Source organism: Trematomus bernacchii, unplaced genomic scaffold, assembly GCF_902827165.1.
Source record: "Trematomus bernacchii unplaced genomic scaffold, fTreBer1.1, whole genome shotgun sequence".
Taxonomy (NCBI): Eukaryota; Metazoa; Chordata; class Actinopteri; order Perciformes; family Nototheniidae; genus Trematomus; species Trematomus bernacchii.
In genome coordinates this window covers 3,595,418-3,623,281 of record NW_022988007.1, presented here as the reverse complement: position 1 = coordinate 3,623,281, position 27,864 = coordinate 3,595,418, and the positions used below count along the sequence as shown (strand labels likewise).

At 40.1% G+C, this 27,864-nt stretch overlaps 1 protein-coding gene across 1 annotated transcript in view; it reads left to right on the top strand.

Moving 5' to 3' along the window:
* The window catches only part of dlg2 (discs, large homolog 2 (Drosophila)), a 150,913-nt gene extending 130,286 nt beyond the window's left edge, over positions 1-20,627 (top strand). The window contains exons 11-23 of the mRNA XM_034117317.1: positions 1,026-1,193; positions 5,030-5,186; positions 9,355-9,457; positions 10,845-10,959; positions 11,384-11,560; positions 11,826-11,901; positions 13,612-13,657; positions 14,669-14,719; positions 15,463-15,564; positions 17,991-18,163; positions 18,427-18,536; positions 19,264-19,355; positions 19,759-20,627. Of these exons, the coding sequence (XP_033973208.1) occupies positions 1,026-1,193; positions 5,030-5,186; positions 9,355-9,457; positions 10,845-10,959; positions 11,384-11,560; positions 11,826-11,901; positions 13,612-13,657; positions 14,669-14,719; positions 15,463-15,564; positions 17,991-18,163; positions 18,427-18,536; positions 19,264-19,355; positions 19,759-19,865 (1,477 nt within the window). The 3' untranslated portion in view covers positions 19,866-20,627. The remainder of the gene's footprint in view (positions 1-1,025; positions 1,194-5,029; positions 5,187-9,354; positions 9,458-10,844; positions 10,960-11,383; positions 11,561-11,825; positions 11,902-13,611; positions 13,658-14,668; positions 14,720-15,462; positions 15,565-17,990; positions 18,164-18,426; positions 18,537-19,263; positions 19,356-19,758) is intronic.
* The last annotated feature ends 7,237 nt before the right edge of the window (positions 20,628-27,864 follow it).

The following is a 27,864-nucleotide window of genomic DNA, read 5'->3' as shown; positions in this document are numbered from 1 at the left end:
TCACATACAGAGGGTAAATTCAAAGTACATTCACTGACATGATGACATGGATATGGCGCCACCTTGTGTCATGTTTACAATGCAGATTATTGACATTAGGTCTGGCAATACAGTCAATCATTATCCTGGTGATTATTTCGCAGATAAACCTAGTAACCCCGCCCCCTTTAAAAAAAAACGTCTCTTTTGAACGGCTCTTTGAAAGGAACGGAGCCATAAGATCCAGCTCCCTTCAAAGAGCCATAATTCCCATCACTACTGTCCGCCTTCCATCTGTGCACAAACTTATCTCGTGTCCCTCATTGGTCATGTGCGCGTTCGTGTGTGTTGGAGGAGGGGCTCTGTAAGGAAGTGGCAGATTTTTTCCGGTTGTGTATTTTCAAATTCTAGCGCACTCGAGCTGGTTTCTCCAAAATTACCTACCCCACCTTTAAGCTTTAATACCAATATGTGACATTATAAAACTATTTTATTAACCATGTCAAAAAAAACAACAATTACATCCTTGAATAGGCTCATAATTGCCATGAACACTAAATACTAATCATTTTGTAATTCATTGAAGTCATTTGTCATTCTAAACATTTCCAGGTTGCAGCTTCTCAAACTAAAGGATTTTCTTTAAAGACACGGCAGTGGGAAATAACAGATTAGTGGATAATGAAAATAAGTCATTCATTATATAAGAATATCTGGTGGTTGAGTATGTTCTCTCTGACTAAGTGCTTAACCAGGAAGAACCAAATACCATTTACAACAAACACCACACTCTCCACCGCGTCCCATACACAAAGTGAGGTAACGTCCTGTAGCGAAGGCCGTCCTCCTCCTCCTCCTCCTCCTCCCTGTTACTGATGATGACTTTTCCAATGGAGCACACACAAAGTATATCACATATAATGCTTTGATTCTATTTTTCTTCCTGTGTTTCATCTGTGTGCCTCCATTGTATGTATCACAGACCCTCTACCCCGCCCTGTCTCTGGACACTAACCTTATTGCTCTTGTCTCTCACTCCACTGTAGGCCTCCTGAGCCAGTTTACAGCACTGTGAACAAACTATGTGACAAAGCACCCTCCCCCCGACACTATTCCCCAGTGGAGTGCGACAAAAGCCTCCTCCACTCCAGCCTCCTCCACTCCGCCCCCCTCCCATATCAGTTAAGCCTGTTCCCTGACTCGGACATCACCAGGTATTTCACACCTCCTGTTCCTGTATTTAAACGGCATGCCATGTTACCATTTCCTCGTGCACAGCTTGGCCTGCTCTCACTGCCTGCCTACGTTTGGCTTCCACAATGTATGGATTGAAAGCAGCACTATTCAACTTCAGTAACTACCTCCAGCACTGCTGCACAACCAATACTAAAAATCACTTACAAGCAATTCGTAGATGTTGTGCATTTATAGCCGAATGTATTGCTCACTTATGTCTATGCTCTTTTTGAAGTAGTCAGATTTGATTCATGTATCAGTGTAATCACATGGACAACGTGACACACCAGTAGATCCATAATGGTGTTGGGGCAAAAGTTCTAACACTGCAGGTAGGTTTCTTGTAAACTGCTTCCATTTGTTAACATCAAAAGACAGATTAGATGCTGTGGAGTATTGCTATGTCATCAAAATGACGCTGTATGGAGGAAGGAAGGTCCCGTTGACATAGACAATGCCTCCATCCTCACGTTTCTGTCCTGCTTCACTGATTTGTTGAGCTGAGATGTGAGCAAAAATGTGAGTGAGGAAAGCGCAAAGCGGAGGTGATGCCAAATGGAAAGCCATTACCATTACTTCAATGGTATCTGGGGATAAATGCACCACTACAGAGCTTGCATGCTTCCAAGTTGATGAGTAACCTAGATGAGTAACCTAGTTTGTTCTAGTTTCTCTCTTTGACTGATACTTTCAACCTTGACCTTTAACCTCTTACCAGTGCCTTACCCTCACCAACCTCTCTTGCCCCTTTCACACCGGCGCTTTTCCAGCTCCGGCTCGGAGCTGGAGCTGGAAAAGTACCGGTTTTTCCTGTTCACACCGCAGCGGCGCCGCCTCTTAGCTCCGGAATCCGGTTCACTTCCAGCTCCAAAAAATTGTTGGTCTAGAGGCAAGAGCTTCGGAGCTATGACGCGGCGTCGCTTACGTCTCTCTTACGTTGAGGCGTGCAGGAAACTAAACCCACCTCCTCTGAACATGGGTCGACTGAAGAGTCTCGTCATGCCTGCCTCCAAGCAGTAGCGCTGAGCAAAGTGACTAGAAGGCAACCACACACTTATAAAAAAAAAACACACTTTATAAAGTCAGGCAACACTAACCAGGCTTCGTGTGATTCTGTTTATTTGTACCTTACTTTGACCATCCGTTAGCTGTTATTGATCATTGTGGAGAGCAGGCAGACGTTTTGTTTGTTATTATAGCAGCTATCGGATGGAATCAATACATGGGCTGCACAGGTTGTCATGTCCGACTATCACAAGTAGAATCATAATGAAAAATACGCCGGTAAAATGTGCCTGTAGAAAACGGCTTAGCAAGTAGTCAGTTTAGCTTCGGTTGCTATGCTAACATCACCCATGTTATACCAGAGAAACTTTCATAACAGCGTTGTGATGCCAAACAGCGTCAATTCAGACTGACACACATTCACTTAAGGGGAACTGGGGATATGTATCAGCTGCTTGTGTGACAGTCAGACAGTGAATACTTTAGAGCCGTGTGAGCTAACCCGGAGCTAACGGGAGAATAAACTCCCGTGGAAGAGCAGCCAGCACTGCAGCGGTCGGTAAATGCCGCTGAAACACATTAATAAACAATGAACCACGGCACTCTGGAGAAAAGTATAAGGTTGGAGAAGTCGTTATTTAATTTAATCTGGCTTCGTATGATTAAAAGCAACACGATCATCGACCCGACGCAGTCCCCCCCCCCCCGTTGTTGTTGTTGTTGTTGTGAGCTCCGTTGGGGAGAAAATCAGCGATGTAAACGGTGACGTCATAACGGAGCAGCGGCAGCTGGGCGGTGTGAACAGAGCGGGAGCTGAAAAGGGAAACCGGAGCTGAACCAGAAAAGCTCTAGCAAGGAGCTAGAAAGGGAAAAGCGCTGGTGTGAAAGCCGCATCTGTGTTTAACCATACATTCAGAAAAAACTGTTTGCTTAAGATAAAATAAATCTGTATATTTATAACATGCGTCAAAATAGTAGTTGTGTCCAAATCATGAATTGTCATTTCAGTTTCCCTCTCATGGTAGACCCTGTTCCCCTCTGTAGTGGATGTGAATCCTCTGCAGGTCTGATGAAGGAACTGTTTGATATTGAACACAGTGCTTCTCAGCCAATCATCTGTCACTTTGCCACATGGCAAAATAATACAACTTTCAATGCAGAAAGACAACACTGCATTGCGAAACTAAATAAAATGAATCTTATTTAAAATAAATGTGGCTACATGTGCGCGCCTTTATCAATGTCAGACTTTCAAATGTTTCTTCATCTAAATGTGGAGCATATGGAAAGATTGTAAAGCCCCCTGAGGTGAAGTTGGGCCATATAAATAAAAGTAACCCCAAACTCTCTGTAGAGTTATGTGTAGTATGTACATTTCAGGTTTTGCAGCTTGTGATGTGCATGTAAACACATGCAACCCTGAGCTAGTATCTGTGTCTTTAGCTGCTGGTATGTGAAGAGTTGAGTCTGTCTCATCATAGGGACACCACAGCTGTACTCATTTCAATTATGAAACTATTTGGTAACTCATATTTTTTTGCATTTTGCAAAATGCAAAAAATATGACTTACCAAATAGCTTAGAGCTTAGTTTACTGTTTAACTTCCAAATAAACTGATTAAATCCAAGGCAGTGTCTTCCTGGACTTCAGACATCAGGTGTCTCTATTGAACATCTGCAGAGGTCATTTTGAACTATGAGACTGCCAGCACAGGAACAAGACATTCATGTTTTAAAAAAAATTATATGATTAATCATGCATTCACTGAAGGGGGTTGATTTGGTGTCTCATATAAAAACCATGCAAGTATAATAACAATGATCATGTAATTATAATTGTCTCTTGTCTCTGAGTGCCCTTTGTCTAATGAACAATCAAAAACGATTACTCACTGGCAGATAATGTGCTAGGTATGATGTATCACAATCAGAAATACTTTATTTATCCCAGGGAAAATATGGTTTCCTGACAGTTGTTTCATATAAGAATTAAATAATATAAAAGAGAATTACAAAAATTGATATATATTTATACGAACATAAGTAAGAATAATAATAATAATAATTATGAATATCACACCACTGACAAAGATTGGGCGTCCACATAGCTTTTGAAGAACAAGAAAAATAATAAACTCATCAGCTTCGCTCTAAAGAGCCCTCACTGCCAATCATGTTTTGTTTACCTTCTTCATGCTGCTGTAGTATATGCCTTCACCAGCAGATGGCAGTATGCTGCTTACTTCCATCATGACATTGCCAGACTGCAAAATAGCTAAATCAAAACAGCTGGTTTTCAGTGTTGTGTGGTTTGATAAATATCATGCTTGTTTGACAGTGCAGAAGTTGAACTACTGTCCTTCACTCCTACCTTGCTCATATGTTTTGTGTAGTCTGTCTTGTCACAAATCTTCTCAGAATGAAAGTGTGTGGCCTGAATCTGAGTCAGTACCCTAGAAAAATGCTAGTACTTCCCTGAAGGGCACTGGTGTATATGTATGTATGTGTGTAAACACCCAATCTAAGTGTGTGTGCTAATGTGTCTGTGAGAGGAGCAGAGAGAGAAAGCGAGTGAGAGTGTGTGTAAGCATGTGATCAGGTTCCTCTGGCTTCAGAACTGAATCGGGGACAGTGATCTAAATAGAGCAGCGTTCCCCTGTGGAGCCCCAGCACTCCTCCAGCTCTGTCACTTAGCAAAGCAGCTCGGAGGTTTTGGTCACCGTGCTGTCGGTTGATGTCCGCCCGGCCTGGAGATGCTGAAACCTACAGACACCCCCGAGCTGATGTACTATCTGAACTGTCTGTACAGGGAACCCAGGAAGGTTGTGCTGCACAAAGGCTCCACAGGCCTGGGCTTCAACATTGTGGGCGGAGAAGACGGCGAGGGCATCTTTGTGTCCTTCATCCTGGCCGGAGGGCCTGCTGACCTGAGCGGAGAGCTGAGGAGAGGGGACCAGATCTTATCGGTGAGTCACCTCACTCTGATTTTATACCAGACACACAACCATGTTTGAAAAGAGTCAAAAGTGATATTTAATCCATCTAGATTTGGAAATTTGGCTCATGTGTTATAGAAATGTGTGGCATATTGGTTAAAAACCAAAGCCATAACCCAAAATTCAAGCTTCTTAGATAAGATAAGAAGTACTTTATGTAAAGATATGGCATTGTACAATAAAAATTAAAAGACTAGAAATAAACATTCCAAAATGTAAACATCTCAATAGAAATAAAATATCATTAGAAAAAAAAAGTAGAAATTATACATGTTGAATTACAAATGTACAGTAGCAAAATATAAAGCAGGATATTATATATACATAAGTATGTGAGGAATGGAATATTAAATATTCGATTTAATTTAAATATTAGATTGAATCACACAGATGTTAACCAGCTACTTGCATCTAAATCATAGAAATCTAAAGTTATTTCAAAAAGGCACAAACTAATTATACCTAGCTTGAATCAAAGGTGTTCCTTCAAGTACTGATCTACTTTTAAAATGGTCCTGTTAAACTGTGTGTTTCCAGCATGTTTATTAAGAGTGTAAAAGTCCTACTGGCCTAGATTCTTTTTTGAGGCCAAACACGCACACCCTCTACCCTGCAGCCTTTCTCGGATAATAAAGGTGAAGTGTGTTTGTGCTGGTTATGAGATTTTAATGCTAAACTTGTTGAATGGTACAGTTTGCTTTTCAGCTCCAGATTTTGGTTGTATTCCTCCCATTGAGAAACCCATTGGCTCTAAACATCACTATAGACCAGGGGTTTTCAAAGTGTGGGAAGGTGAGCATCCCCTCAGAGAACATAAGAACAGCCGCGCCCCCCCCCTCCCAATTATTTAGTGGGAATGTTGATACAGCATTCCCACTATATGTTATTTAGTGGGAATTTTGCACCTCTTCTCCTTGAACATCGCAGAAACTCCGTTCAAACATCAAAACGTTCAGCTCGGTCGGGAATCGATGGCTATTACTTTTCTCATTCATAACTTTCATAATTCCAGAGATACATCCCATAATTCATCACATTTTTAACATGGAAGTCAATGGAGAAATTCTTCAGACTTCAACAAATCTTCATGCGACTTCAACTCCTAACTGTTCCTTCATACTTTCACTCAGAAACCTCATTCCAACTTTAAAATGTTACACCTCTTCCTGACATTATTCGTGTAACACAACTTTTAAATCTGATTCTTACTTTTAGAGATATTAAACATTGTTCAGACCTTGGTAAAGAGGTTTTCTTCAGATTTTAACATTAACTAGAGTGCGTGATGTCACAGCTAGAGGGTAGGAAATCTTGAAATTTGCCATAACTGCCATAATTCCCAAACCCTACATTCCTGAGACATAATCTTTCATGTCAAACGTAGGAAAACATCTCGTAGCTTGAAAAATGACAAATAATTAAGCAAAAATAATTAAACAAAATGCCTCTTGAGGGCATGAAGTGACAAAAACTTTCAACTTGTCTCCATTAAAGCCCATTGTAATTTCAGGCTGATATTTCCTCACAGCAGCAGCCACACACCTTTCTTAAACTGCCAAAAAGGCCACATTATTAACCCGAAAGTACACAAAAATTACACTTCAGATACTCAACTTCCTTGACATGCTTCACGTTTTGAAATTTCACAGATATCTGTTACGGTTCTTCCACAAAACGTTCACATGTAAGAGGTTTATCTCTCATTTAGAACAATGGAAACCTTTGATCTCTGCACACCTCGTTAGCTCAAATATAAACACCTGTGTCATGGAACACGATGATGTCATCACTCCAACTGACATGCTCAGAGCAGCAGACTTCAGATAAAGGTTAATGGTCCTGCCCTCAACAGCTCTACGTCAATTATGGGGTGTCATCATCATATGCCGAAGATCAAGAGGGCGATCAAGAGAAGAGAGAGAGGGCGATCAAGAGAAGAGAGAGAGTAATGTAACCTCCTAATGTAATGTATAACTCCTATGAAAATGTTCAAAAAGTGCTCAAACTTCACATATGTGCTAACAGTCCAGCCGTGAAGACATCTACGGGACAGTTTTGAGATTTCTTCAAATGCCGTTGCCATGGCAACACAATGCTCGCCTTGAAACACGGTTTTCTCATAACTTCAGTGAAAATACTCCAAACAGCCCAAAACTTCACAGGTTTGGTAACGATGCAGCCATCAACGCATCTAAGTGTATTATGGGATGTCATCAAATGCCGTTGGCATGGCAACAGATCATTCACCATCAAGTTAGTTCAAAAGTTTGCAGTTCAAATATTCTGCTGCTTTTCCAAGCCTTTTTACTTTCTTTTCTTCTCTCATCACACATTCAAGCCCCCAGTGTTCATGTATCATTTCAATCTAAATTATTCACTTTCTTCTTACACATTACATTTCGGCATAGCAGTTTAGCGTCAGCTTTTCAGCATAAAGCATTCCCACTCGCAATTTCTTCAGGAATTGCATTCTCTAGTTATTGTTGTTGTTGCTATAATGCAGGGGTATTCAATTGCATTTCAAAGAGGTCCAGTAAGAGAAAATGTCATTAAATGCTCTGTTTTCGCTGTCTACCTTTCTCTTTTTTGAGCACGCCATTTGAAATGACTCCGACTGTTTCTCTCCTCTTGTCTCGTCTCTGTGTGTGTTTGAATCTATCGTGCTGACTCACTGACTGCACCGATTTGATTGGCTGAGTAGCGTCACCTCCTTAAAACGTTAAACAATAACTTTTTTAAACATTTTTATCTTTATGTTTTAAACATATTGTATAAAACTCCCCCACTACTTGGACTATTCCTTGCACCCCTCTAGAATAAGCCCGAATGGTCTCAACCATATTGCATCAGTAACATGCACTTGTTGTTATAACAAGATCGCAAGGACACTGGTAGCGATCGGACAATTTAGTGTTGTTCAGTTTGTGTGTTGTGGAACATGCGTGTGCGTGCATGAAAATATACCACACACCCAATTACAATAGCATGTTCAATTCACTACCCTGGAAGTTAATAAAGTTGTTAAAGTTGGAACAGCCTGTGGACAGCCGTTCTTCCTTGCACGTCAGTCGCCGACACCTTCTTACAGAGGACAGGCAAATCTAGCTGCAGCACGACCCGTATATTTTCGCACGCCGTGTTCTCAACACATATTTTTTTAACATTTTTAACATTTTCAACATCCTTATATTCTCCCGGCAACACACTGAACGTCAACTTTGCCTCCTTATTACACTCACCCCTACTTTAGTGGGAACAATGAGTCTGCGTCTTTGATGCACACAGGAATAAACGCAGATCATACTCTGGCTGCAGCCTTGACCGGCACTTGCTTTTGATCAAAGTCAATGCGGAAAACCTGCACTCACACAGGTAGGTGGAGGTGAAGGGAATGAGCACTTTTACAGCCTTTTTGGCGAGGTGGGGGAACTCGGTCTCCACAGACAGCCAAAAGTGGGCAAGTGTCACTTTACTCATCTTTTTCTCGTTATTTTTTTTCTCACGCTGTGCCTCCCCTGAAGCTCTCTGGCGCCACCCAGGGGAGGCGCGCCTCACACTTTGAAAACCGCTGCTATAGACTATAGTGTATGTGTTAGGTCCAAACATACAGTCACACGTTTTGACCTGTGTGATTAGAAAATAGTCGTCGCCCATATCAGTGGATCAACAGGAAATATATCAGCAACACATTTCCAATTAATACTTTAAGTCATTTCAGTCAGTCAGAATCGTACTGTTTCTAGCTTCTCATATGCTATTCAAATGATGTTCCTTTGAATATTCTAGCAAAGATCCAGACTGATGGCCAACTGTGGTGGTGTCCAGTCTGTGAACGGGTTGGGCGAGATGTCCCTGTGTTTCATCAGGCTTTTCCATCTGAATGACAAACCTGTGACAGTCAGCATTTGCATTCAGTAGGTTAAAACAACAAAAGATCAGACCAACTAATGAGAAGAGAACTTCGTGTTTTTATGCATCGCACAACTTCAAAAATGTAATAAATATGAAATGTAATAAAGATTTGATTGGTTTGGTGTTGCAGCAGTGTGTTCATTGTGTTATAGGTAATCATACTATGTCCAAAAAAACAGAAAGACCAACATAATATTCCTGTCATTTGTCCCTTTTGTTCACACAGGTCAATGGGATTGACCTCCGAGGAGCCACTCATGAACAAGCAGCAGCGGCTCTGAAAGGGGCGGGGCAGGTGGTCACCATCTTCGCCCAGTACAGACCAGAAGGTGAGTCAGGACCAACAGGTACACACATACAGGAGCACACTCACACACAGGAGCACACACACACACACAGGAGCACACACACACACACAGGAGCACACACACATGTCATGTCATGGATCACCTTGTGTTTTATTCGTCATTTCAGTTTCCCTCTCATGGTAGATCATGTTCCCCTCTGGAGTGGATGTGAATCCTCTGCAGGTCTGATGAAGGATCTGTTTGATATTGAACACTCAGTGTTTCTCTATGGGTTTGCCAATCATCTGTCACTTTGCCACAAGGCAAAATAATTAAACTTTCACTGCAGAAAGACAACACTGCATTTTGAAACTAAATAAAAAGACAAATAATACAATAGCCTCCAAGAATAATATGATTCCTACACACTGTATATGTAGGATTGTGCCCCTCGCGAACAGGCAAGAGAAATGTGCTTCATATGGATTTTATATTCAAAATGGATTCTTTTATTCTAACGTTTAGAATGAATACAAATAAGACACCATGTTTGAAGGACTTTCTTGTCCTCCAGGGTAGTTCTGCCTCCGTGTTGTGACAGCGTCAGCAATGGAAGGGGAGGAATATGTGTGAGCTCGGAGCAAGGCCAGTCTTCACTTGGTGCCAAGTGTGATGCTAGCTCGATAATTGATGTGTGCCTGAGCCCAGCTCTGTGCATTTCCCCAGTTTGTTGAATGGGGGGCAGCAGTAGTTTTGTAAGCATGAGTCTGTAGACTCAGAGTAATCGAGAGCCCCCATCTCACTCCTCCAGCTCATGGCCTTGTTCCCATCTGGAACTAACAACAGCTTTCTCTTCTTACCCATCAGACCTTGCTCTATGCTCCCCCCGACGGGCCCGCTCTCCTGTACCAGGTTCGTGCCCCTGGCCCCTGTGTCTGCTCTGAGCTTTAGCATCATTCACTAGCGGAAGTCACTGAGTGAATGTGAGCATGGACAGACTGTTCACCCCTCTACACCAAGCGTTTGACCCTCTGAAGCACACCTGATCCCCCCCCCCCCAAATACCCCCCCTCTACCCTGTCTGACTCTTTGAACCCTCTTGACTTTACCTTATGTACTGCTACTCACAGGTAGTGACCCTTCAGACACTGCTAGCAGTTATGTATATGCCAGGGTTTTTATCTTGTTAGCTCAGAGTGGAATGAGTGTAGCTGTAATGAATCCAAAACTAAACCAGATCCATTGCCTGACAGAACCCCTGTGTAGTTCTAATGGTAAATGTGATCCTTATCACATGTTTACATCACTTCCTTTATAAAGAAACAACAAATGCTTTACAAGTGGTGAATTTCATCGTCCCTCTAAATGTTTCAGAAGAGAGAATTATTGAACAACTTTTCACTTAATATTGGATATATATTTTTTTCAGAGTACGGACGTTTTGAGGCCAAAATCCATGACCTGCGGGAACAGATGATGAACCACAGCATGAGCTCTGGGTCAGGGTCTCTGCGGACCAATCAAAAGAGGTCGCTTCATGTGAGGTTGGTCTTTTTAGGTATTCACCCTTATTTAGAAAGTTCAAGCTTAATTTAGATAAAAGAGGAGCCCATCCATTCAATCCCCAAATGTATTTTATGTGATACACTTCTTTATTCCAGGCTACATGGTAATATTAAAGAATACAGTCTTTTAAAAGGATTGTGTGAAAAACTGTGACAGGGAGTCAACTGAATAAATGACAATTGCACGCACACATATATTATAAACCAGGTTTAAGATCTGTGCCTGCAACACAAGAACATTTCCTATTATAGAACCCCCCCATGGACCAGCAGTCACTGTTCTCTCTGACCTGGTAAAGATATGCTTCCAGTTCCTCACTACCCAATTAGGAAAGACCTCACGCGGAGGAGTAGAGGAATTCAGTGCATGGCAATACTAACCCAGATATCTTCCACTGGATAGGGCACTGTTTGACTATGAGAAGTCAAAGGACAGCGGCCTCCCCAGCCAGGGGCTCAGCTTCAAGTATGGGGACATCCTCCATGTCATCAACGCCTCCGATGATGAGTGGTGGCAGGCCCGCCGGGTCACCCCACATGGAGACAGTGAGGAAATGGGTGTCATCCCCAGCAAGAGACGGTGAGCACCGGATAGAAATCTGTCTCTGGTTGGTGATTTTAAATGATTATATTGATTGTGCTAAAATAGGAACCCTTGCTAGTTAATGCGCTGACAATGACGCAAACCAAAGGGTAACCTTATTCCACACAGCTGTGCTCCGGTGAACCCAGTACAAACATGCAGGAATACATTTGATGCAAAGATATATAATACGCCTTAAAACACCAACAATTCTGTTGTTCAATGTGGTGTCAGTGTGAGTCACATGACCTTGTCCCAGCAGGGTGGAAAGGAAAGAGCGAGCGCGGCTAAAGACGGTGAAGTTCAACGCCAAGCCAGGCTCATTTGATTCCAAAGGGGTGAGTACCTTTATGAGAGCTGCACAGCGGCAATTCGTGTTCCCACATTGATGATAATTCATAGTGTCGCTCAGATATAACTTCATATGAAATCTTAACAGTGACCCTATAGCTTCCCGTGTAATCATTGCCGGATGTTGGTTCTGTTGTTCTGCCTGCACTACATGTCCATGCTTAAATCAGCCTGTCAATCAGATAGATTATATAGATTAGATATACATTCAAACACTTCAGCCAGTTTCATCTTTTGTTTGTGTAATTCATCAAAGAAAACATATTTCTAAATACCAATATCCTCTTTATGGTTTTATTGTATGCTTATTTATTACAGGTAAATGAGTCAGTGTCTTTTTAAAACGGCTGTAAAAGAAGAAGCTTTATAAGAGTCGGCTTTTCTGCTTCAGTTAATTGTACAAATATCTGTGTTACTGTATCTTTTCACACATATATAACTTCATTAAATATGCAAATATATTCTACCAGTTTTTGACGTTACTACGTTTGAGCATGACTCCACACTGTGCACATATTACCCATCAGCAGCAGCAGCAGCCTTTTGTCTTCAAATGATGATTTCCACACACTATTTATTGTTTGAAGTTGAGTTCCATTCTTTCTTCCCATTAATGCATGTGTGTTTTCTTTTCTATTGACAATCTTCTCTATGTCTTACCCCAGAAATGTTACTTCTCTCATGGCATGATTTCAACTCTTTTCTCACCTTGCTTTACTTGAAATGCCTCTGATGCAACTGTGGCACAACAAGAAGTACTGGAGCAGATTAGAGTGATCATTATATATAAGAGTTTATCTCTTACAGTCCTGCTGTACACAGGGCTTATTTTTCAAACTAGTTTCCTGATTTGGTTTCTGGACTGAAGATGTAATGCTCAACATGAGTTTGACTGACTTCCCCCATCCGCTGGTCCTGTCAGCTGAAAGAATAGCCAAAATAAAAACAGAGTAAAGACACATTTCAACTTTGATTAGGTTTAAAAGAAAACTCATCATGGTTCCCATTTCAACAAGTTTCAATACAGAAATATCATTTACTCTGGGCTAGACAAAATGAATCTTTCCATAATGTTACAAATATCTAAAAATAAAAGATTCATTTATGTTATTCATTAGCTACCTTACAAATTCAGCATTGACATTATTTTAATTGGATCGTGGAGTAAGAGCTTCTTGACGTCCCACAGTCTGCAGCTGTTATTTGTCTGCATGAACGTGACCCTGTGTGCCCCATGCTTTCTCTCCTCTCACAGTCATTCAATGACAAACGTAAAAAGAATTTCATCTTTACACGAAAGTTCCCATTCTACAAGAACACAGAGGGTGAGCAGGATGGCAGTGATTCTGACAGTAAGTAAGCTCACAGACTGACACACATGTAGAGCTTCCTCTCATCATCACTCCCTGTCCTTTGGGTCTCTTACTCTCTCTGTTGGACCCCACTCAGAGGCGTTCTGGCTCAGACTCTGGTCAGAGAGCAGGAGAGAAGCCAAATGTTCATTTTTTCGTGACAAGTGCCCATATGGTCATGTCATATATAAGTTGAATCTCAACCCGCCTACAGTGTGTGTCATGATGTTGAGAGGGCCCCCTGCTGGGTGCAGAGACAGATGCAGCTCCTCTCACTCAGCTTACATTGTGGCTCTCCTCCTTCCTCTCTCTCTTCTGTTGTGGCTCTCTGTGGACGGCCGGTAGGACATCCTGGGGATAGGTGATGATGGGTATGGGACAAAGACATTCAGTAAGTGGGTCCGGGAATGATTCCTTATCTCTGTTTACTGCGACCCCCCCCATGACAACACGTCACATTTCCTGTCTGTTCCTCTTGCCTGCTCTGTTGCATGCCGCCTCTGTGGGCTTCTCTTGCTCCTCAGTTTGCAGTGTAACCTCCATCAGTGGGGGGGCTGCTTCCACAAACTCAAGGTCTGGGAGGCCTCACTCAATGATGAATGTACTGGCCTCACAAAGTACTATGTGCATGCTAAATAGACTATAAATAAATATATATATATATCTATATATATAGATTAATAGATATATATGTATATATATATCAATATTAACAGATATATATATATATATATATATATATATATATATATGTATATGTGCATGTTTGCATGCCACTGAAACAACTAAAGAAACAACTAACGTGGGGCTTTGCTGGTGAGCATGTCCGTTTAAAGCAACATTTGAAAGCTTATCACAACTATGTCTATTTTTGTTTTGTAGGTAATGTTTTAATGTGTTTCATTAAATGTTTTAGTTATCAAGGATACAGACATTTACTTTCATATTGATTCCTTTTTATTTTAATGTTACGTCTTTTGCAGCTCTTACTTTATACAAAAATGATTGGCTGAATGTGTGTACAACGAAGTTACACAAACAGCAGTTAACTGTTCATAATCACGATAATAAGTCATATATCACATTGTATCGTGTTTCCTGAGCTCCTGCATGTAATCAATCGGGAAGCTGGAGCAGTGAGAGACACTACACTTAATAGAAATGTGACTATTTCTTTAGTTTCTTTCAGTTAATTCATGTATTTAGCATGAGCTGTTTACCTGCAGTGTTATGTCCTCAGGGCCAGACAACCTGTAGGTCATCAGTAAGACAGACCAAACCTAATCGGGACATGTTCAGTGACTTGTGCTGTCTTTCTGTCAAATACGGCATGTTGTTTAGTTCAGTAATACGATTTTGTCTAAATACCATAATAACATGTTTCCCTATGAACTCCTTCCAGGGAGTCAAGAGGATGTGATTCTCTCATATGAACCTGTGATCCGGCAAGAAAGTAAGTAGTCATTTAAGTGTGTCATCAAAGCCAATGTATCTGAACATGTGACTCGGTATAGTAGTAATACTCTGAAACAGATCTGCACTCTGTCCACACTCCTGGTAGAACATGAGAATGTGCGAAACATTCAAAGCTCATGAACAACCAAACTGAGGGAAGGGGGAGGTAGGTCTGAGAGATGTAGGGACATAGAGGGGGAGGGGGGGCATGCCCCGACCAGGAGGCTTAACTTAGTGAAAAGACAGCGACAATGAAAACACAGTTAAGTTACTATGCTTTGCTTAATAACTGTGTTATTTATCTATAGTTGGTTTGTTTCAATTTTGTATATACATTCGTTTTTAAACTTTGTTAGACAAATGTAGTCTTTGTTGTATAAGTGTAACTGTTACTGTAACTGAAGCCAGTTTCCAAACAGCACACTTTTACCCAGAAGACAGCACTAGAGAAAAGTGATGGTAGTCTGCTTTAAAAGCTTCTAAAGAGATTGGTATATATAGTAGTATATTCAATTTAAATATAATAGATACTTAATTATATAATGAACTGTTTGAAGTTAGCTTGTATCACTCATGGAGCTTTGTTCAGGAGCCAGAGCAGTGTCAGCAGGAATCACTATTCACACAAACAAGAACTGAAGCCCACAACTATGAAAAATAACCTATATGGTGTATTTTCATTCTTAAAAAAATGATCAACGATGTTTGAAGGATGCTGTCAACATTTGTGTTTTCTTCCAGTTAATTATGCCAGACCCGTCATCATCCTGGGACCGATGAAGGACAGAATCAACGATGACCTGATTTCAGAATTCCCGGACAAGTTTGGATCTTGTGTTCCACGTAAGCAATCAAGTAAAACAATTGTCCATGGATAACAGTTCCTCTAAAAGTATGTGAAGTTACAGGCTGTATGCATGCTAACACATAATAGTAGTAGCATGGCATGATGTGTGTGAGTTCCCCTGCTCTCCTGACTCTGTGATGCTGTTTCAGTGCAAAACATTCACAATACATTATTAAAAACAAACTGTCAATACATGTCATCAGGGAACAGCAGCAGCATGGTGTCAGAATGTGTTCACACCTGTTTTGTCTCATCCTAACAGAACTCCTCTCTGCACGTTTTCACTTTTTCTTTTGCATGTTTTAATTGCCTCATCTCTTTTACTTGAATATACCTTTCAAACCATATAAAGCTGCTAACGCTTCCGGGCACCAAGGTGAGTGGATCCTGAGCCCTGTCAATCCTTTGTTTAGAAAGTGAGTCCTGTGGAGAGGGTTCCCCTTTGTTTCCTGTGGGATTACTGTTTGTGCAGAATATCATTTCAATTCTTAGTATTAGGGAACTTGTGGTATACTGCATACTTGTTTTCAATCAAATCATTTAATACTTCCTTTTTTGTAGAAGAATCAGGAATCAACTTTCTTCTTGATTTTAAAGATATCCGGTGTCAAGTTTTCTTGACAATTGTATGTTAACAATATACAATAAGGAATTGCCTCTCTTCCAAACTCCAAAGAACATTCAAATTGTTATAGAACATACATGAACAAACCACACAAGTCACCCTCTGTTTATTGTTAAGTTAACTTAGTAACAAAGTCAAAACATCAAATCAAATCAAGTTTTATTTATAAAGCACATTTAAAAGCGATTTTTGGTCCAGCCAAAGTGCTGTACATGTAATAAAAACACATTACTACAATCACAATAAAAGACAATAAATTACAACAGATATATAAAAAACACAGGGAAAAGTCAGGAGTCGTGCTCCGCTCTGACTAGAAGGCCAGAGAGAAGAATTGTGTTTTAAGAATAGATTTAAAAACCCCTAGGGTCTGGGCCGACCTCACATGGAGGGGCAGAGTGTTCCAGAGCCTAGGGCCAGCTGCTGCGAAGGCTCGGTGCCCTCGGGTTTTGAGCCTGGTCTTGGGCACTATCAGCAACAGCTGGTCAGCAGACCTTAAAGCTCTGGCTGGGGTGTAGCGCTGGAGAAGTTCAGCTATATAGGCCGGAGCCAGCCCATTTAGTGCTTTAAAAACAAATAAAAGGATTTTAAAATCAATTCTGAACCGAACTGGAAGCCAGTGCAGTGAGGCCAGAATTGGGGTGATGTGGTCACGCTTTTTGTGGCCAATCAGAAGACGTGCAGCTGCGTTCTGCACTAGCTGCAGGCGTTTAATTGAGGCCTGGTCCATACCCACGTACAGAGCGTTGCAGTAATCCAGTCTTGAGGTAATAAAGGCGTTAATAACCCTTTCCAGGTCTTTAAAAGATAAAAACGACTTGGTCTTGGCCAATAGTCGTATTTAGAAAAAGCAGGATTTGACTACGGTGCTGACCTGCTTGTCGAATTTAAAATTGCTATTGAAGGTAACTCCAAGGTTCATGACCGAGGGGAGGATGTTTTTATTGAGAGAGCGTAGATTGTGACATTTATTGTCCCTCATTTTCTCCCTTGTATACATTTCATAAAAAACCCTTTAACGTGTGAGTTGATATATTTAAAGGTACATGTGAACCACACTTATTTCAGCCATTAACAACTGACAGGTCAGCGTGGACAGCATTAGTTACAGCACAGAGCGCTCTTTACGAGTGAGTGCAATTAGAGAGAGAAGGGCCGGAACGTTGATTGCACCACGTTAAAGATTTGCAATGTCATGGCTCAATATTAAGATGATTTTGATAAAGGTGGATGCGGCCTGTGCTCTTAAGAGATTTCAGAATGACACTTTTCCTAGAGCAAGTTCGAAACAATAACTAATAGTGCGGATTCATTGAATTGTAAAGAATGATGTTACAATGTGCAGTATCAGCCGTCTCCAGCCTCTGAATGTGGTGATAAAACAAGGTGTCCAAACTAAAGTCACTTCAAAGATTTATTTATATAAATGTTTTCTAACACATTGCAACACAATGTGCTTTACATAAAGATAGACTATATAGCCATAGTGCATATGATGTCAACAGGTGTTTGTACAATTAGTTTGTAAAGTGTTTAATTGTACAAAGAATCAATGCAAAACATGTAAATCAAAACACACACACACACACACACACACACACACACACACACACGCACATTAGTGACTTAGTCATAAACCTGCTTTATATGAGTATTATTTGATAAGCAGGACACAGAGGGTTAAAGAACACTGCATTACAATTGCAATGTGTTTTATAGAGATTTAGCAAGTGTCAACTAATCTTGTTAAGGTATGATAGTTCCTAGGTGATGAAGAGCTTTTGTCCTCCTCCACAGATACCACTCGGCCGAAGAGGGACTACGAGGTGGACGGCAGAGACTACCACTTTGTGATGTCCAGAGAGCAGATGGAGAAGGACATCCAGGAGCACAAGTTCATCGAGGCGGGGCAGTACAACGATAATCTGTACGGGACCAGCGTCCAGTCTGTCAAATATGTGGCTGAAAGGGTGAGACTCAGTGTCTGTTAATATTAGCTGCACCATATGAAGCAACATGTAAATATATACAATTATTTCAGGGTAAGGCCAGTATACTGTACACTTCCTGGTTGTCACCCTGGCTGCTCTGTGACATGTGGATCTATTTTACAACATGCATTTTATGGCACTGTTTTACACCATATAGGATTTATTGAAAGCCTTGCAGCTTTGAGGGTAAAACGTGATAATCTGAGTGGTTTTAAGTGGTACATTTCTTATGACTCTGTTAGGGTAAACACTGCATTCTGGATGTATCTGGAAACGCCATCAAGCGACTACAAGTAGCACAACTCTATCCCATCGCCATCTTCATAAAACCTAAGTCTATTGATACATTAATGTGAGTATTCATCTTTTATTATTGTGTTTTTCATGAAAGTTACTACAACCTTCCACTAGTACTGTACAATCTTTTTCATAAAACTGAAAGACTAAATGGAATTTGCTAACACTTTTTTAATTAATTCCCCTTAGTATCATTTTTTTAAATACACATGTAAGAAAATGGTTTATATCACAATACAATCTTTATGTAAGCAGATGTGGTAATTCATGTATTTGTTAACAACTGTCACTGATAAGTCGAGAATGCTTTACTGTTCAGTTATAGTACAACACATGAAATACTGAGCATTAATACACTTTAACACAAAGATGTTCTTATACACTATCTGCTTTCAGATAGATATAGAATGTTATAAACCATCCATTCAAAGTGTGAATACTGCCTATAATTGCTAAATCAGGGGAAAGTCTGCATGTTTTCCACTTGCTGTATGAGGTTCTTATCCACATGTGTCAGCAGGGGGTCAGAAGAGAAGTAATGTCAGTGAGTGGGGGGCTTTGGTGAGAGCCCAGATCATGGCTTCAGCTCTCAGTTAGAAACATAGACAGTATAGCAGTCTCACAACCAGATGAAGCAGTGACAATATAGATATAGATATAGCATATACTGAAAAGTAGATTAGTTCAGGTTGACTGAAATATGGTCTGCTGCCGCCCGTCCACAGCAGCACATGTAAAAGACAAATCATGTGTGGGATGTTTGTTTCCTTTGCCTGGCCCAGGGACATGAACAAGAGACTGACAGAGGACCAGGCCAGGAAGACGTTTGACAGAGCTTTGAAGCTGGAGCAGGAGTTTGGTGAATTCTTCACAGGTAAATAAAAGCACATATACTCAGTGAAGCATCTATATTCAGCTTGTCCCTCACAGTATATGAGGAGGCAATGCGAGCTGGCAACAAAACTGCTGACTCGCAGGCTTTCCTTCAAACGTGAGTTGCATCAGGCAGAGGCCTGAAATGTCAGGATTATTGTCAGGATTCTCTCACTTATCAGCTAAGATTAACTTCTACAATTATAAAGGGAATCTGTGTGATCAGTTGTCTTAGATTATTGCAATCATTTTGAATTTCAGCCTGAACAGACATGTGTTGTATTAGTGGTATGATTGCATTTCTGAACTTAAAAAAGGGTGTCAGTGAGACAGGAATGTTTTTATTTGATGTGCCTGTTCTCCACAAGTTCCACAGTACATAAAGAGTTCCCTTTGCTTTGCAGCCCTGGTTCAAGGAGACACCTTAGAGGACATTTATAACCACTGCAAACAGGTCATAGAAGAACATTCAGGACCCTATATCTGGATCCCCTCAAAGGAGAAACTATAATAACTCCTCAGCCTGGAATGGAGTCTGGACTGTTAGGATTTAGTAATAAGTTGTAACATATGATAACTTCATGGCGATGAATTGTCTTCATAAATTATTATTGTGTATATGTTACATGTTCTATTTTTGTTTTTTCACTCATTTTTGTTTATTGCTTCATTTTTCACTCAACTTGAATGTTCCTGAATGTATTCCACAAATTGTTTTGTCTTGAAATATGAACCGTTAACATATTTCTTGAGTTTTATTTAAACTAAAAGTAAGGAATAAATATGGTCCTTTGTCCACATCAGCACTGTGTGGAAATGCAGACAAGAAGTTGGAGCTGGCACAGTGCACATGTCAGGGCTTGGATCATATAGAACAAAGTGTTCCCACACCCCCTCCACACTGCAGCAACTAGCAAATAATAATCATATATAGTTTGATGTTTTTTCTCTGATTTGCATCTATGAAGACAGCTTTACTTTGTGTGTGTTTACATTGTTGTTTCTTCTTTGAATGACTGTATTTATTTCTCTGACATGACATTGAGTATGAGAGAGGAACATGTTTTATTCACTGTAAGACTTTCATGTTTTTTTATTTAGAAGCCTACAATACTCACCACGCTGTTGCATTGACAATGCTTAAAGGGAGGAAGCTACTTTGGCACCTGAGATCTAACACTATATTTTGCTACTTAAATTGCTCGGGGCACAAAAGCACACAATGATTTATTGTTGAAAATATAACTTTGATTAAAAGGTCATTCAAAGAGCATATTGTTTTGATGAAGTGGTATGTTGTGACTGTTTAGGATAAATGGAAATATCAGTTGATGCTTACAGTATTTTGAAGGCATGGAATGAAAAGGTCAAATTGTACTTACATTTAATATGGAAACACGTTTTTGTCTTTTGAAAACAAAAGCAGGATGATAACGAATAAGAAAGAAAATAAAGGACCAATACTTTTAGCATGAACTGAATCAAAGATGGCAGTACATTAAGTAGAGTTAAAACATACCACACCAAATGCAGTTAATGATCAGATATTCTGAAGCAACATGATGAGGTCATTGAGGATTTGAGAAAGTAAACAGGTGAGTTGTTCAACTTGTCTCTGAAGAGGACCAGACAGCTTGTTCCTGAGTCTTACTGAGAAGGGTTTGGTCCTAATGATTGCTTTAGAAGCTTGGTAACGCCCACAGCACAGTGCCCGGATCCTATACGTTTCTATACAATATCTCCATTTCTGACAGAAGATTTGTGTTACGCAAACGGTTGAAGCCTATTATGAGTTTCAGATAAACTTTCGAATATATTTGCATTATGATGACATTGGACTTTCTCCCTGATCAATTAAAGGATCTAAATGTCCAGTAATGACAGGAGGAATAAGTACAGCTGTAGCAAGCTGTTCAAAATGGGCACCCGACTATCGTCTTAAGACAAGCATGAACTAATTGGGAACATTTCCTTTAATTGTTGTTGTAAAAATGTAAACATTAAGCATAATAATGTTGGACACAGTTGTTCTAATCATGTGCCACATTGACCTTTAGGTGTCCTGTCAGTGGACCCTAAGAGCCCCCGTCAAACAGAGCTGCTTCATATCTACCACCATCGCTGACCATACTCAAGTCATCTTACCTAGGAGGGGCTTCCTAGCTGGATAAATCATAATGGAACAACCTTTTTAAGAGTTAAAACTAATATTGAAATACTCAGCAGAACACCTGACGGAAAACAAGGACTGCCCCGAATAAATCTCAGATTGATTTCTGTTTGTTTTAGCTGTGGATAAGCCCTGATGTCCTGAGCAGACGATACACTCAATCCACTATATATCGTTTTATATACAGTTTACTCACCAGTGGCTTGCCTTGTTTGAAAGCGCATATTGTAGCCTAATATAGTACCTTGCTTTGTTCAATATAAAAATAAATGTTGTACTTAAAGCACTTGGAATGACTAATGCATCTACCGGTGATATCCTCCTGTTCTGTTCAACTGCAACGTTGGTGAGATTCCCATGACAACAGTTTGTGAGTGATATTCTCTTTATTCTAATCTGTTTGATTTAGACAGCATGTTCAACCCAACCTGTTACCAAGTACATAGAGTAGTTACATTGAATGCAGGTATGTTTCTAGGTAATGGGACTTTTCAAAAGTGCACTTATTCATTGTTTTTGGTAAACGAGATAGGCACTGTATGATAACAGTAATACATCTAAATGTTAAAGCAAATCTAATTCAAATCCACTGATTATTATGTGAGAGGGAAGAGTGACATGTGATGACACTAAACCCTGACCTGTTAGTATGGACCACATTCTGTTTCTGAAGTCCAATGATAAGCTCTCAAGTCATTCTTAGAAGTGTGAACTTTGAAGATAAAAATGCTGATTTATGTAAAAGAAGGATCATTTTTCTCTTGTCCCTTTTCATAAATTGGGATGAGATGTGCAGCTGATGGAAGAACAAACCTGTTCAGATTTGATATGAAGATCCACATCAATAGCCTTTTATTTTGTTTTTGCAATATGTTTCAAAATATCAGCAATCATTCTTTTGCAAATGCTCCATAATGTAATGGTCACCACTTGCCTTAACAGAGAGGTTTACTTTATATCATATATAAACGCTTAGTAATGTCATATTTATTTGGCAATAGAACATTTGATTGAAATGTCCTCCTTCACAACCAAACTCAAACCAGATGTAAGGTGTCATGCTGCGGGTGTTAGCCTGATAAAGTAACATGAAGGAGGTATATTTTATACTTGATTTCATCTAAAAAGATTGCATTTATGTAGCAACAATTTAAATTGTTAATGCTGAGACACCTAAATATTTAGATCTTTGTACTTGGCCAGCAAACAAAGATGGATGTTCAAACACCTTTGTTTTTTAAATGAAAAGGATATCTGATTAATGCATGTTGCCGCAGTCCTCTGATTCTGAGCAACGTTCAACACAACTGCAGCGCTGAGGTTCTGTCTGTGTTGGAAGACTGATCAGAGTGCAGCGATTCATCCTGCAATCAGACTTATGTCTTCTTTCATTTAAAAAAAAAAAAAACCCAGGGCTGTCCAAACAATATCATTTAGCATATCCCATTTCAGTGATTTCAGAAGTAAACCCAAATGCACCATTTATAATTAAAGTCTATGATTTAGCTATTGTTGACATGATTAGCGTCATAAAATATGAGTTCAATCAAAAGTATTTGAACTACATGTTGAGCATGTCAGTGTTTTCTACCCAAGTCCACATGCATACATTGTTTCCAGATTCAGGGGCTGCATCTTTGGAAGGACGTTACCCATGAAGCTTTGTCCTTCAAGTGTTGGTGACCTTAGGTGATCCTTATCGACTTATTGAGTCTTAGATATGCAGTTTACCAGCAGGAGGTTTCCTGTAAACCACAAAGTGGTAATCGCACTGTGGGATGGAAACAAGTTTGGTGATATTCAGTTGGAGCGGTGGCTGAGTTCATGCACGGCTTCCATTGTACAGAATGCACCCCTCATGGCTTCTCCAGCAAAGTCCTCAGCAGTAAGTGATGTCACAACATGACTGACGGAACGCTCCACTACACTAAACTGCCCTGCTTCCAGCACTGACAATTACTTTGGCATTGTAACCTGAATTCAGACACAATTTACATGGTTTTCAACCTGTTTTTTGTTATACAATTTTTTGTAGAATTATTTTCGGCAATATGACATAATGCCCATTTTTGGTAGGAAATGATTACTTAAGCTTATCACCTCATGTGTAATTGGATAAATGAAGGGGAGAATAATAGGCATGAAAAAAAATCATAATGGTTTTGGTTGTGCTGTATCCAAGAGAAAAATGATTCCAAACTCAAAATAAAATGTAATTTTGTCTTCAGAAAAGCACCCTTTTGTTTTTATTTGAGAATGCACCCAGTGAATATAAGTTTGTACCTTTATTTGCTGTATATGTATATTTGTCACTTTTTACATTTCTTCTTATGTCATCAGAGGCTTCACATTACACTGCTCTCTTTACCCTGCTGGAGGAGCTGCTTGCAGAAGGTTTCAATTTGAAAACGCATTTCATCATTTTGTATGTGACATTTGGAATGATGTTTTGCTCTGGTCATTTAAAAATAATATTTACACAAGAAATGTTTACACAAATGTCCATGTTTCCAGTTTTCATTCTTCCTGGAAAGTATACTGCACCTTAGGGGGAGCTGCTCTAAATACATATTATCTTGTGGTTTTTAAATGGTCTGCTTTTGTACAGCATTGCTTGTAAACTATTAGGTTTTGTTCATCATCAAGATACCGTGCACTTAAAATAATACATGTACGCCGTTTATCTAATGACATGTTTGACTGTAGGTGATGACTTGTTCAGTGGACTGATGGACGCGTGTCAGGACTCCCTTACAGGCTGTACATTACATCTTTTCAAAAGGAAATTAAATTACTGATACTTTTAAAATGGGCTGGTGTGTTTGTTATGAATTAGAATGTGTTTAGGTGAACATAAAGTATATAAAGAAACCACATAATAATAATAATCAGTGCCAAAGCAATCCCTACAGGGTGGCAAGACTACAAGCTTTATTTCCATAATTGAGAACCCGTTTTATGTGGAGTGGACCCAGGCACACCTCAACAAAGACACGCCTTTTTGCTATCCTGGCTCCCAAATGGTGGAAGGAGCCTCCCACTGATATCAGGACAGTCTACACATCTTCCGTCGCAGACTGAAGAGCCACCTGATTTGCTTGTCCAAAAAAATAATATCATCACTTGAGAGTTCAACCTATGCAGCAGCACTTACAATTGTCTTGCATGTTTGAAGGGAATGTTTCAGCACTTTTCTAGTTGTTCTGAGTTTGAAGCTTTATGGTTTATTCCAATATCTCTCCGTTGTATTCAGATATATGTAGAACTTGGCCCGGTGTTGGTTGAAGGAGAATACAAACTCAAAAATCCTGAGCAGATGCTTTATTTTAAAACACGTGCAAATTAAAGTTTTACACATGTGAACTGAAGAAAAAATTGACAAAAAAAAAAAAAAAAACAGAAAAGAGCAAAATGATCAAAAATAAACCAGGGTTTCCCACACATAGAATTTACTTGGGCAGGCCGCCCAGGTATATTAAAGGCCGCCAAAGTATATTGCAACGCAACGCTGCGCAAATGTGGGTCTGCCTCACACAGGGTGACTGGCTGTCTACATGATGTGGCCTGCCGACATGGCCACTGTCAACCCTAACCCATCAGAAGTTGGGATATAGAGCACTTTAAACCTTTAGGAACAGTCCACAACAACAACTTATTATGACAGTGGAGGGAGAATAAAATATGTCTAAAAAGCAAAGTCCTTGTCAGCTGAGTCATCTTTACTCTTCCCTCAATGGTGGAACTGATGAGTCTTAACACACAATGAGCAGATACAAGGCACACAACAACAACCACATGTCACTAAAATGGCAATAAAAGTAGCCCCAGAAATCAGAAAAGACATTATCATACTTTTCCCTCTTTTGGTAACACATAGTTCTGTAGAATAAAAAATACAAATCCCTTACATTATGGGATATAAAATAAAGTTGAAAGTTCCTCAAAAAAAAAAAAAATGGATTGTTCAGACAAAGTTCCACACCGGCTATATCAACCTGTTTCAGCGGGAAATGGAGTTCCCTGTGCCGTCTTGGTTTGCCATGTCTTCGTCCCCCCAGCCCGCTGACGGCGGCTTCTGGGGTGCCTGCTAGAGAGATGTGGCCTGATTGTCCTCCCCCGGCCCGCTGATGGCGGCTTCCGGGTCGACTGTTGGAGAGATGTCCTCCCGATCCTCCTCCTCCGGACTGCTGATGGCGCCTCCTGGGTCGACTGCTGGAGAGATGTCCTGATCCTCCTCCTCCGGCCCGCTGATGGCGCCTCCTGGGTCGACTGCCTTGACGAGAGCCAGATCTGTTCTGATGTCGTCTAGGGTCCTCGCGACGAGGGCCAACTCTGTCCTGATGTCGTCCAGGGTCCTCGCAGGTGTTTTTCCCGACCGCACACTGGCTCCAGTGGTACCAGTTGTCTCCCTTTCCATCTAGGCGAACGGCATGGGAGGTCCCCTCCAACCAGACGTAATCTGCTGTGTTGGCCTTGTGTTTCTCGGGTCCCCCTTTTGACGTCAGCAGCCTGTATGGAGAAGTCTCATACCAAGCCCTTAAGTTGCTGGAAATATGGTTTTGAAATCATCTTTTCTACTTCTTTAGTGTTTATTGGCGGCACCAACTAGACTGGAGTGTGGACAAGAGACTATGCAGAAAATAATAAACAAAAATTAAAAATTAAAAATTAAAATAAAAAATAAAAAATAAAAAATAAAAAATAAAAAATAAAATTAAAAAATAGAACAAAAATAAAAATAAAACAAAAAGGAACAAACTAACAAAACAAAAAATAACCAAAGCTAGATTATTTTAACTGTATCAATTTCTCTTAAAAGCAACAAATAAAACAAAACAAAAAATACCATAACTAGTATTTTAAATTGATAAATTTCTCCTAAAAACGTAATAATCTCACATACATATTGTCTGATGTATATCCTATCCTTTTCCCCCTTTTACTGAAATAGAACGCCGCTAACGGTGTTCTTATTTTCAGAAACATCGAGCCTTATACATCAGTTATTTAATATCAGCTATATATTTATTATTACTATTACTTATATATCAGGCATTAAATGTCAGCCTTCTTCCACGATTGACCTCGTCTACATTATCTGACTTATATTGATACGTGTCTGTTTGTATTTATTTAATATACTGGGCAATTATTGATAACCTTTTGAATCTCCCTCTTTTCTTAACAACTTGAGGTATGGCTATTTTGAAATCTGACTTGGTTAAGAGATGATTTGTTTATTGGTGAAAGGAACACTCTTCCCCTCAATGGTGTGGGGGTGGATATTTAGGGAGAGTTCCTTACAATCTCCAGATCTTCCTCTCATTGTAGAGGCCATAAAACCTTTTAATGGGCTCTGTGGTCTGTTCAGATTTAGATTTTCTTCCTCTCCAGAGGTCACGCCTGTCTTTGACCCTGTATGCTGCTTTGAGTCAGCAGCACCTCAGGACAGAGAAAGGGAGATCTCTTCCCAAAAGTGTAAGTTCCCTTTTGAGCAACATAGCAACACATTAAACTCTCCCTGACTAGTTTGTAAAGCGTTCTTTAAGGCCTGAATTGAGTCTTCTGTTGTGTAACGGAAAATCCCATTCCCAAAAAGGGTCAGTTTAATAGCCCTTATCATATTATCGCTCTGTGCTTGCATGCTAGGACCTATTGTCTTTGCCAGAGCTGCTGCTATTCTTTCTACATGTATTAGCTCCATATTAGCAGGGTTCACTAACATGGTTGGTTGATCCAGTTTAAGATGTTCAATATCTTCCATTACTATTTCCAACATTCCTTATCCCTGAATATCAGGTCTAACAATGTGTTTTCCTTTAGGAGTATTAGATGGGATACTCATAAGTGGCATTTGTGAGCCCTTATCTCCTTAGGGTGGAGGTAGGGTCTCAGACATTATACCACCTTCTCGTTGCTCTCTGTCTCTCAAGTATTACACAGATTTGACTTTAAAAAAATCACACAGAGCTTCTCATACCTTATCATATCACATTCAGGCACATTTTTATTGTGCGATGTTTATTTCAACAGATAGCGTGACTTCCAGAAGTAGGCTTCTACAATCTCCTCACGGTGATTGCGACTTCAGGTCAAGAGTTAAAAACTCAGTCAACAAAATCTCTTTATCGTCACGTTTAATGAGCCTGATTATCCCCACAACAGTTTTGTGATGAGATACGGTCGTTCCAAATAATTAGTTGGAGGTCGCGTCTCTCTCCTCCTCTATCACCCACCATATAACAATTACAGACATTTTATACATTTAAAGCACCACGAAAGGTAACCGCATTAATCAATCTGATCATGACCTGCGGGGAATGTAACCCTTCTTTTACAG